The sequence below is a fragment of the Podarcis vaucheri genome, assembly GCF_965113315.1.
Source record: "Podarcis vaucheri genome assembly, chromosome: 2".
Classification (NCBI taxonomy): domain Eukaryota; kingdom Metazoa; phylum Chordata; class Lepidosauria; order Squamata; family Lacertidae; genus Podarcis; species Podarcis vaucheri.
This window is the reverse complement of record NC_138760.1, coordinates 1,252,449-1,264,476: the sequence shown is the minus strand read 5'-3', so window position 1 is coordinate 1,264,476 and position 12,028 is coordinate 1,252,449. Positions and strand designations below refer to the sequence as shown.

Sequence of the window (12,028 nt, the reverse complement as noted above, 5' to 3'; positions counted from 1 at the left end):
AAGACTTGATTTAAGACCCCCCAATGCAGGCAGCCAAGTGAATGCTAGGGATCATGCAATAATGATCTCACTGAGTGCCCGTGGGGTGGGATGGTTCGCGCAACTTCCTCCCCACAACTTTCCCCAACCTGCTGCCCCCCAGATGCTGTTGACCTCTCATCAGCCCCAGCCAGAATGACCAATGGTAGGGGAGATGGGAGGTGAAATCCCAAACTTCTGGAGGGTACCAGGACGGGGAAGGTTGCTACACAGCAAGCCCCTGCATGGCAACTGGCCTGCATCTGGTCCACCAAATCCCCGCTGACACTACCTTGCAAACATAAATTCCATTATAGTGCAGGACTTCATCCAACTGGCACAAGTTAGAAACCGAGTACGATTTCAGGAGACTTATTTCCATGAGTTTCAGTTCTGCAGAAGCTTCTTAAACTGAAGACAAGGGCCCGATGAATGTTTCTATTTAATCCTATCATTGGATTACTGGTAAATACCAGGCTGCTTCAGAACCAGGGTTCACAGAAATCACAGCGCACACAAAAATTGTCTTTCTTCACTTGAATTGAAATAGAAAGGTGTACAACTTTAAAATGGTCAATTGCCAAAATTCAATTTCTTCTTGCTGTTGTTTGGTTAACAGCCAGTGTCAAATCTTGGGTGCTACTGACACTGGTGTAATGGGTCTATGTTAGGGCTGTACACTGTTCCCCCAATCCAATCTGAGGCCTGATCCAGTGCTTCAGAGCAGCCCCACTCCAACCCAGGCCCTGATCTGATCTGGAGGCCTTGCAATGTTTAATTACAGTTTTAAAATCAAATTAAACATGTGGCCCTGGGAGTGGGGGAAGATTACACAGGCTTCCTGCACATTTCCTGTCACCCTTTCAAGCCACCACACCACCCCTCTCAACCCAACCCCAGGCGACCCAGGGCTGCCTCAACCAAGAGACACATCCCAGGTCAACCGTAAACTAACCAGTTTGGTTTGGGACCCAGCCAGATCCAATGCGCTGCTTGTGCTGTTTATGGCATCCCACTGCCTAAATTGTGTGGGTTTTTCTGTGGCGTTGGGGGTAATATATTCTGTCTGGAGCACATAATTGTCCTATTTAATTATTCCTAATTTATGCAAGATCAAAAAGACCAAGTTTTGTTTCAAAAATTTGCGCTCTCAAGGTTAAATGTACACCCAACCTCCAATATGGAACATTTAGAAGGTGTCAAAGCAAGATTAAAACTTAGATCCCAATTTGCCAAATTGGAATTGGTATGTATCTCTCTCACACACAAACCAAATTAGTCACACAGCTGAAGGCAGGGCCTCCTGTTTAAAATGGACTTGGAGAAAAATCCCACTAAATGTGAAGAAGTCCAAGAGATTTTTGTTCTGTGAGCTGCCCTGAGACCTCCAGGTATAGGGTGGTATATAAATTCAAATTCTAATAATAATGATAATAATAATAATAATAGTCCAAGGCTTTCCCTTGCCACTCACCCTGTCTCCCGCTCAGCAGCCCTCTTCAGCTCTACCAACATGCAGCCTTGGGTGAACTGGCTCCTTGACACCTGGAACACCTGATCTTTTCCACGGACTCTTCCAACTCAGAAAGGTTTTGTTCCAATAAACACTTCAAATCTGGTTTTTAGTGCAAGCCTGCCCATCCAGCGTGTGACCAAACCAAACACCCCACAGCAGATACATGCAGTTGCCCACCAGCCTTCTCCGCCCCCCCAGGTTGCTCATGCACACAAGGTTGGCAAGTAATAAAGGAGTCGCCATGAATGGCTAGGCAAACGGCATTTGGGATTGGTGGTTCACAAGCTGCAGGGGCCTGCACTAAAAACTTTATTTATTTATACCTGAGAAATTCCAGGTTATGATCAAACCTTGCAAGAGAAACAACAAAAGGAGATACATACAAGGAGATGTCAAGAAAGAAAGGGACAAGGCCAAACCTATGATGTTTAACAGGTGAGGGGTTTTTTTAATTCTTCTTGCATAAGAGAACTCGAACACACTCTCTCTATACAGCTATATACACACACAAAGCTTGCTTGCATCAGACCAAAAGCAAGGAAATTGGTAGGAATCTTACTGATCTTAGTAAACAGAAAGCAACGTAGCATAACTGAAAGGGTGACTTTACAGTATTCTTAAACCACAAATGGATCATGACCTGCCTCTCTGGAAAAAAGGAAAAGGGGGGGGGGGACCTGGAAGTCTACGTCTAACGGTCTTCCTTTGGGATGGCATTTCAACAGCAAGAACTGCACACAGGAATGGTTAACATACAATGAATTGTAATATAATTTTACACAGGTATAAATTTGGGGAGGGGGAAGAGCTGAATGGGAAGGGCATCAATGGCTAAAGTCTTTGCTTGTCCTTAAAAGGCATCTTCAAGTTTTAAGTCAACATGAAAACATACTGGAAGCCAACACGACAGGTTAAAAGCTGGGCCTCCGGATCCAGAGCCCTGGGCATGCTCAGACACCCGCTCCAAATCCCCCCCCCAAGCAGTTCTCTTCCATGCACTTCCATGGAGGGGGCAATGCTGCCTGCACATCCCTTTGCACACATGGAAAATCCCCCCCCCATGGAAGTGAATGGAGAAGCTGGTGGGCTCCATGCATGGATTATCACTGCTCAGTTAGGGCACTATATATATTATTTGAATTCACAATTCAAAGGGAATCTGCCAGGCCATACTGCAGAATAATGGCTTTCATTACGGATCCAAGAGCAATTTAGCAATGATTGGTCAACTGGAAAACTCAATGCCCTGAATTCCAAGCGAGAGAAGAGGACAGGGGTGGGGTAGGGGAGGAGGCATTACGTTTTAACCTAAACAAGGGCGGACACTAGTGGAATATATTTTCTTTCTATCTAAAACACCAAGAGCTAAGTTTTGCCACCATCAGTGGAGCCCTGTAATAAATAACTCTATTACAAGTTGGATGTGGAGAGAAAGCGCTGAAGTATGACCCTGCAGCACAGGCGCGTCTCCTGAACTGGAGAAATCGTCAATATCAGACTCAAGTGGCTGTGGGTTTATTTATTTATTTCCTTTAAAACATCCTCCTCACTGTGCCTAGGAAAGATGCTGCTGTCTCTTAGTTTCAAATGCATTTTCTGCCTCGGCTAACCATGCATCTCTACAGGTGGGGAAAGACATTGCATTGAGGTGCCAAAGGAGGCACTGAGATATGAAAACAAAGGGTGTGTTTTTCCATATATAAAATAAAAAAAATTGAAAAGCTAGATATGGAGTTTGTTCGGGGATAGAGAGCGCACAGAGGGGTTTGGAATAAAGGTTCTCTTGTTCCTTTTCCCCACCACCCTTTCCTTTCCAAGTGTGTCGCGCCAAGGCACTTTCACTCTGTACGCAGGATGATATGGATCCCTGAATCTGTGAATACTGGTCCGCTCATCTCGCCAGGCCTCAGTGCAAACGAGGCATCTTCAAAAGGTTTCTGCATTTGACCTGTCAGATGGAAAAGAGATTTCAATTAAACACTGGAAGAGGATAAAAGACATCAGATCAAGTGTTACCTTGAAACAAGCCACAAGAACGCATATAAGGGATAGCAAATTTTGTCACTGTTGGCTCAAGAGACCAGAACAAGGTAAGAAAATAAAGCAGACAAGCAATTACATGAGCTCAAGTATTTGGGTGGCCAATGTGTGCCAGTGACAACAGGTCCGTAGTCTAGGATTTGGATGTGACCTTTGCTCTGATCTTATGAACGGGCCTGAAAGTTTGGGGATAATCTAAAAGATCTTCATCAGGGCTAACATAAAATAATTAATTCTTCATTATTGAATACATATGCATGTTCTCTCTCTTGGCAAGTCTCCAGCTTGCCATGTCTCTGATACTAGGCACACAAACACACACTCCACTCTGCAAAAATGGTCCAACGTTTGAGTTGTACCAAATTTACATGGTGGGTGATACATAAATGCACACACACTGAACAGGCCAGCCTTAAATGAGCTCACCGGCAAAAAGGGGGGGGAAGTATAGTGCTATGTGCATCCTCACCCAAGACTCAAATATCTGAGATATGAGCAAACAACTTCTAAATCAAGCACTCCAAGTCATTTAAAACTAGAGTCCCGAGTTGCTCCTGTCCTTTATTTGCACCTCCTTTGCTACCCAATCTCTCCTTGTTACGCACAGTCAGGTTGGTCCACAAAGAGAGCAAAATGAGGGGGAGATAATGGGTCAGAATGGAGTGCACCAAATGGGATGGCAGGTGGGCAATTCTATGTTTGAATGCTCTCCCTTCATAAAAACTTGCCAATGAACAAGGCTTCCTACAAGTAGAAAACTAGTACATTAGGTAAGAAGCTTCTAATCTCATCTTCTTCCTGTTGTGCCAATTAGCTGCAGAGGTGTGGTTTTTTGTTTTTAATAGGAGAGAATCTTAAAAATTGATTTACCCCCTCCCCTTCCACAGTTTATCCTACCACCTCATTCAGCAACATTTATATATAAAAATCAACCATTTGATTTATTACCAGCCCTTCACCATAACATCCCAGGAGGGTCGCAACCATATAAAACATTACTAACAGTTGGAAACAAACTGCAATCACAAGAACAGGGTGGGTCTCAAAAATACTTTTCTCAAGCATTGAAGGAAAGGGTAAAGAGGTGAGTCGTCAACATATGACAAAACCTGGACAATTAAGGTGCCAGATGTACCTCTTGTAGGCCATGCCTCCCCCCTCCCTCTCACACACCCCTGCGTTGTGCAACAAGCCCTCTAGACAAAGGACTCTTAACCCTGTACAGCTCCTTGCACAGGGTTGACTCAAACTGCTAGGTTGCAACAGCAGCCTGGAAGAGGGTGCCCCTGTGCTGTACAGATGGAGCATTTGAGTCAGAATGCCACTCTGCTCAAGTGCCCTTGGAAACTGGATGCCCTGGATGTAGCCATGACAGCTGTTCAATGGATTCCAGGGAGAAATGATCTTACTTGAGATTCTCCTGCTTGCCCAGACCCCCATTGGTCCCCATCTGACAGCAGAAAAAAGGAAGGAGGGCCAAGACTGGTCCCAGGATAGTCGCAGGACTAACCATTCTGTGCTTCCACCTTCCTTGACAACTGCTCCTCCCTGTCCAATTTCTCTTGTAGGCTTCTCTGTGAACAGCCCCAGATCAGGCACCAGGCCTGCTTTTTGGACCCAACTTCTGCAAATGCTGCCCTGCAACAACCCAGATGCCACGGGGCTCATTTTACAGCAACAGCTCAAGAAATGCTTGGGTAAGAAAGCCAGCTCCCAGGCTGATGCAGCAGACCAGAAGAGCAAGGCAGTCCAGAAGTCTGTGGCTCCCAGCTCAAAACAATGAGGCTTTTAACTACAGAAAAGGGCACCGCTCACAGCAGACCTGCATGCCCAGAGTCAAGAAGAAGGAGAGGGCAGGGAGGAGGATGTTCTGTGGCCTGATCTCAGCCCCGACAGCCTTCGCGAACACTTGCTGTTTTGAGATGCCCAACGTGACAGGGATCAGGTCAGAAAAGGCCAGGTAAAGCTCATGTAAGTCTACGACCCTTGTAAGTCCACTGCAGAAGGAATGAGATGGGCACAGAAAGCTTAATGACCATCTGACAGATGAATCTTTGAAGGGCTTTTTTATTGTTTGTCCTTTTTTTTTTTGAGATGGAAGACATTTGGGTGATATACTAATGTCTTTGCAGGCTCTGCACAGGGCCATGCATTGCGGACGCATCATGCCTCTGAGGTGGCTGGGTGCAATTTATATATTTTACTTTAGGCTTTACATCCACAGCCTTTTCTTCCAGCTGCAGCTCCGAACTTCCTCTTCCAGGATTAGTCATTACAACTTCAGCCCATTGTCTTCCACAAGTGTCATTCATGAGAGGGCTGGGGTGGGGTGGAGAGAGAGAGACAGCAATCTATCCAAGACTCTAAAAATCAGAGGTACATAGTTGCATGGGTATTTAAAAATGGGTACACAGGATGGGCCACCTCCAAAAAGGTGATCCCACCCCCAAAACAGTAATATAGAGCAGGTGGGCAGAAGAAAGATAGGGATTATTTATTGCACTTTTATACTGCCTTTTCTTCCAAGGAGCTCAAGGTTCATGGTTCTCCTCCTCCTCATTTAATACCCACAACAGCCCTGTGAGGTGGGTTAGGCTGAGAGCCAGTGACTGGCCCAAGGCTACCAGGTGAGCGGAGATTTGAACCCTGGTCTCCCAGATCACAGCCCAACACTGTAAGCAGTAACCACACCCAGGAAGCCCTCAACAACACAATAGAAAGAGGACCCGCAGAGCTAAGATGAAATTTCACACAATAAAAATCCAACATTTGCCAGGGTGGGCAGGGGCCTAGGATATCACAAGAGTTGGATTAATGCAGTTAGAAGATGTTTTACCAGCAAAAGGCTTATGGAAAAGCTATGGTGCCAGGCTGGGGTCTCAGGCTGCTGGTGGCACTGAGAAATGAAGTAGCATAGCCAGAGGATGCAACAGAATTGTCAGGAAGGAGTGGTGCTCCTCTAACAGGTGGGGAGGGTGGAGCCCAAGTGCAAGACATGGGGGGTCATGGTTGGCTGGCAAGGAGGTGATCCTCAGAATGCTTCCAGGGTGCTGCATACCCATGGACAAACAAGTCTGGTGTGTGGGTGTGTGTGTGGGGGTGGGGGGGTGGGGGTGGGGGTGGGGGGGTGTGGGTGGGTGAGAGAGAGAGAGAGAGAGAGAGAGAGAGAGAGAGAGAGAGATTCCTTTTGCCTCTAAGAATGCACATTCCTCTGCCCCATTCCAACCCTTCCCCAACTTGATCTTTTTAAAAGCCAATTTCACTCTCAAGCCAAGAAATCTTCATTTCAGAATGAGGAAAAACAGGTTTAGCCTCCCAGACTGGGCTTCAATAAAGCCAAAAGAGGAAACGTCAATTACCTGGAATATTTTTTGAAGAAGATAAATTGGAATGCTTGAGCCAGTCCATCTCTAAACGTAACCAGAATTCATAGCTCTCATAAATTATGGTTTGCAGCCCCCCAAAATGAATAAGGAGAAGGAGACTGGCAGTGTTGCCTGGGAAGAGCAGACCAGCTGCTTGTGCCATTAGTGCCACCCAGTGGACAAAAGGGACTCCAGCAGCTTTGCTGCATATCTAAAAGCATCTTCCTCTGTAAGTCACCCAGGATTATGCCTGAGCTGACAGTTCCTAAATGAGACCAAACAACCCGTCACCAGCAGCCCAAGATTAATGGCTGTTTCATTACTTCCCAACCATAATGTGCCAATATTAGTAACCATCCTTTTTTTCTTTTTCTTTTTAAAAAAACAGGAAATATTTGACTGAGGAAGAAATTCTTGCCATTTGTCGTCAAAACAGCGCCCTGCATGGAAATGAAGATGAAGAGCACATAAAGCAGTGTCTCCATGCAAATCAAGACTTCGGATTCCTGACAATAAGTTTTGGCTAGATAAAGTTAGCAGTGCCTTGGCTAGCAGCTAAACAAACACAAACCAATGCTAGACAGGCAAGGCCGAAAAGAAGTTGTTGAGCTTGTTAGACAAAAATCACAAAAAATGCTCTTTTTTAGCAACGTGGGCTGCGATACATCCAGATTTTCCAAGGCATTTTTCAACCATATTAGGGATTATGGCATTGGGAGATGCCCACAAGAGCTTTGGCTATGTCAATGTATCCTGGGTGAAGCCAGGGGCTCCCCCCGCCCCCCTCCCACCGTCCTGTAAATTGGAACTATTTGAAGATGGACTCATTTCCATAGCCACCAAAGTCTTGGAGCTGGGCATTTTTCTTTCAACTTTGTCAAAAGCCAGAGAACGCTTCCCCCACTTCATCAAAGTTACAGTTCCCAAAATGGGGCTGAGAGTCTGAAACAGCCTCTTGGCCTTGAAGTGCTTCCACAAATGACACTGGCAGCACACAGGGCCAGAGGGACCTCATAACTTGCCACCCATCTCCCATCAGGCTCCCGACAGAAACCCACCCTCCCGCTCTGAGGTCCCTTGGTCACTTGCTGTGGAGACACTTTTACACCCTGCTGGGCTCCTGAAAAGCTATCCCTGGGAGAATGCCAAGGTCTACGGACTCACTGTTCTGAAATCAGTGGGGGTCCTGGACCCCTTGGAGAATCTGCTGAAATCTGGGGACTCACTCCCCAGAATAATGCACAGACACACAAAACAAATTTCATACAATTTATTTTATTGTGTTGGTGGTTCAGTGACCCCGTGAGGACAAGCGACCCGACGGACAGGCTCGCCTTGCTCACTGAGACTCTCAGAGCCTTCTCTTTCAAGTTCAAAAAGGAGCAGGACAGTCTCAAGATACGGACACAAAAGCACCATAGATAGAATCATAGAGTTGGAAGAGACCACAAGGGCCATCGAGTCCAACCCCCTGCCGAGCAGAAAACACCATCAGAGCACTCCTGACATATGGTTGTCAAGCCTCTGCTTAAAGACCTCCAAAGTAGGAGACTCCACCACACTCCTTGGCAGCAAATTCCACTGTCGAACAGCTCTTACTGTCAGGAAGTTCTTCCTAATGTTTAGGTGGAATCTTCTTTCTTGTAGTTTGGATCCATTGCTCCGTGTCCGCTTCTCTGGAGCAGCAGAAAACAACCTTTCTCCCTCCTCCATGTGACATCCTTTTATATATTTGAACATGGCTATCATATCACCCCTTAACCTCCTCTTCTCCAGGCTAAACATGCCCAGCTCCCTTAGCCGTTCCTCATAAGGCATCGTTTCCAGGCCTTTGACCATTTTGGTTGCCCTCCTCGGGACACGTTCCAGTTTGTCAGTGTCCTTCTTGAATTGTGGTGCCCAGAACTGGACACAGTACTCCAGGTGAGGTCTGACCAGAGCAGAATACAGTGGCACTATTACTTCCCTTGATCTAGATGCTATACTCCTATTGATGCAGCCCAGAATTGCATTGGCTTTTTTAGCTGCCGCGTCACACTGTTGGCTCATGTCAAGTTTGTGGTCAACCAAGACTCCTAGATCCTTTTCACATGTACTGCTCTCAAGCCAGGTGTCACCCATCTTGTATTTGTGCCTCTCATTTTTTTTGCCCAAGTGATAGATAGATAGATGAGGTCCACTGTCTACATCACTTTCAATAGTCCCCGGTGTTGCTCTTTAATCCTAAATCCCTCTCACTTGTCCAGTGTAATCCAATGTCATTCCCCACCCAATATCCAGAAACTGTGCCAATGCAAGAACAGAAAATGGCACCAGTCACAACACCCATTTTTAAAGCCAATTTCAGGCCTTTAAGCCTGCAAGCATGACTTCAGAAGCTCAGGCTGCAACAGAACTGGCAAACTGGAGGGCTCCAGCACTCAGGATTGGTCTCTCCTCTTCCCCATTATGAGCAGAAGCAGAACGTACCATTTACAAGAAGCAAACGTCTATGCCCCCGCTCCCCTTGCTCCTGGCGCATACATGAAGATGCAGGTGCTCAAGGGGCAACTCTTGGTCTACCTGGCCCTGTACGTCCCATTGCCTGCTCCCTGTGGTCCTTTCTCATGGAAGATGCTGCAGGTTGCGGGGGTGGGGGAGGGACGTCCCCATAGAAACAACATACCCTCTTCCTGAGCTACAGCCCCTTTTAGTGCATCCGCGGACTGGAGGCACATTGATGGTTAAGAGACCTGCGGGGCTCTTTGGAGGGCTCCAGGGGGTGGGGGTGGGGTCAGGGGAATTTAAAAAACAGCCAGTCTTCCTGCTCCAGTGAATTAAGGTGCCTTTTGTCAGCACCACAGGATACAATCCATGGCATACTCAGGTTTGAAAATAAGCAATATTAAACGTGAAAGACAGGAGAGCTGTGCAAGGCATTGAAGATCTACCTCTGAACAACAGAAGCTGCCCAGTCACCTCTGAGCACTACTTCGTTTCCCCCAAGCTTCTTTTGGCAAACTTGAAAAATTTGGGGAAATAGCAGAAGCAGCCCACCGAGGATATCTCATTTCTTCAGTTTCAGGATGAAACCACAGAAATGCAGGACCCACCAGCCTTAGGCCACATGCCTAGGGGCAAAGTTAGATAGCCCATCGTATCCCCTCCAGCTCTATGATGCTGGGCCAAAGGCAGATGATCAATGAAATGTATAACACAGTGGGGGGGGGCGATACAGAGAACAACCTCCACGTGGCAAAATCGTTAAAGAGCAGGTATCCTTTAATACAAAACACACAGCGGAAGCCTGCTGAAGGAAAGAAGCCATGCCTCGGCTGGTGTGATGCTGTAGACAGAAAGCTTAATCATATGGAACAAAGTAGAGAAAGGCCTTAAGTTGTAACAGATGGGAAAGACCAGTCAATTCCCTGTGATCCTTTGGGGAGCAAGAGGGCAGACGATGCAGTGCTCAGCCTACAATGCCCTGGAACACCACAATAATAGCAAAAGAACTTCTGTGAGCGGCTTGTTTGAGGCCAGAGACCCCAGTTCACTTAACCAGGATCCTTCTCTTCTGAACCTGCTCCAAATTCCTTTCAAGAGCACAGCAACACAGCATGACCACAACACAGTCCAGATAAGAGACTTGGAGCAGCATGCGCACACAGCACCACTCTCTGCGCATTTCTCTTTGTTATAGTCACAGCAAGTCAAGCACAGGCAAGAGGAGGATGTAAACAGCCTCACCGTGTCCAAGGTTGGCTTCCAGCAGGCATGCAGAGCTAACTGCTCTGAGGACACTCAAGCCAAAGAGAGTGGCAGCATTTCCCCCAAGGGAAGGGGGAACCCTTAGTAAGTCAGACTGGAGAGCCTAAGAAGGCAAGGCCAGCCATGGCGCAGGGCAACCACAGCAGTGGAAAAAGAGACAGCTATGGGCCAAGGTGTGGCTTTTAAAATGTGCCCCCAGCAATCCAACTTCAGAACAATTGGAAGGGGCAGTATATCACTGCCCCCCCCCAGTAATTTTAAGAACAACTTGAGAGACTTCTGCCATGTGCTTGTGGGTCAGAATTACTCTCACTTAGGAATTACTTTCACTTGAATTCCATGGCAATGGATGTATTCGTCTGTTGTAGGAAAAATATAAAATCCCCCTGTATGCTTGTTTGAAAGTAGTCCCATCAAACCCAAGTAGGCCAGCATAGGATTGGGAATTCTAATCTAAGTTGACAGTTGAAAGAGGGCAATCTTTATTCCAGATGCGTTAATCCAGAATACTTTTGTCTCTGCTCATCATCAGCTCTGCACAACACCTGTATGCAGTCCCTGCCATGGGCATGTGGCCCTCAACAACAGCAGCCCTGAAGGATATAAAAGAGTTGCGGCTGGTGCTGAGGAAAGCCTCTCCCTGTCAGTGTGCCAGGACTCTCAGGACACCCAGGACTGAGGCTGCCTCCTCCACGGTGGCTGAGGACAAGAGAATGGAGAGGGGCCCTCACATTTCATACAGGGGGGGAAAGCAGGCTATTATCAAGTGCTATTATCAAGGCCACATCAATTGTGCTGGGGAACCTGCTTCCTAATGCACCATCTGTCCAGCAAGGTCTGCACTATTATTAACCAAGGCGGCTGAGGCTCAGCACAGAGCTATTTTCAATCAGTGTGTGCCTCTTCAAACCGGAGAGCCAATAACCCAGTGCTTGCGTACAACGTGAGTGATTTGAAGCACCATCACTGACTTCATGATTCCAGCTCCAGTTCTTGTAAGGTGTGTGCAGAAAGAAACCTCTCATCAGAGAGGGGCAGGCTTGCAGTCCTCCTTTCAACACCCCCCTCTGCTTGGGGAGTGGTATTTATCATTTGTTGACTGATTAAGTTTTATAGTAGTATCTCAGGGCAATTCACACAATGCACCATGTGAAAACCCTTGCTCTACTCACCCCTTCCAAAAGCACCCAGGTCTCCTCCTGCCTTGGCTGAGCTGCAGTCACTGAATTGTGATGCTAAGGATTCAAAGTCTTCCCCAGATTTAATCTTCTGGATGTAGCCTGTGGACAAGAGAGCAATTTGAGACTAAGGCAAGGCAACAGAGAGTCATGAAAGCTCCCAC

General features: G+C 46.9%; 1 protein-coding gene across 2 annotated transcripts in view; it reads right to left on the bottom strand.

The window, feature by feature from the left end:
• Nucleotides 1-1,956: 1,956 nt before the first annotated feature.
• The window catches only part of PIN1 (peptidylprolyl cis/trans isomerase, NIMA-interacting 1), a 38,990-nt gene continuing 28,918 nt past the window's right edge, over nucleotides 1,957-12,028 (bottom strand). For both annotated transcript variants that reach the window (XM_082213767.1, XM_082213768.1), the window contains exons 3-4: nucleotides 11,859-11,966; nucleotides 1,957-3,482 (exon numbers count right to left, since the gene is read on the bottom strand). In XM_082213767.1, the coding sequence (XP_082069893.1) occupies nucleotides 3,373-3,482; nucleotides 11,859-11,966 (218 nt within the window). In that variant the 3' untranslated portion in view covers nucleotides 1,957-3,372. The remainder of the gene's footprint in view (nucleotides 3,483-11,858; nucleotides 11,967-12,028) is intronic.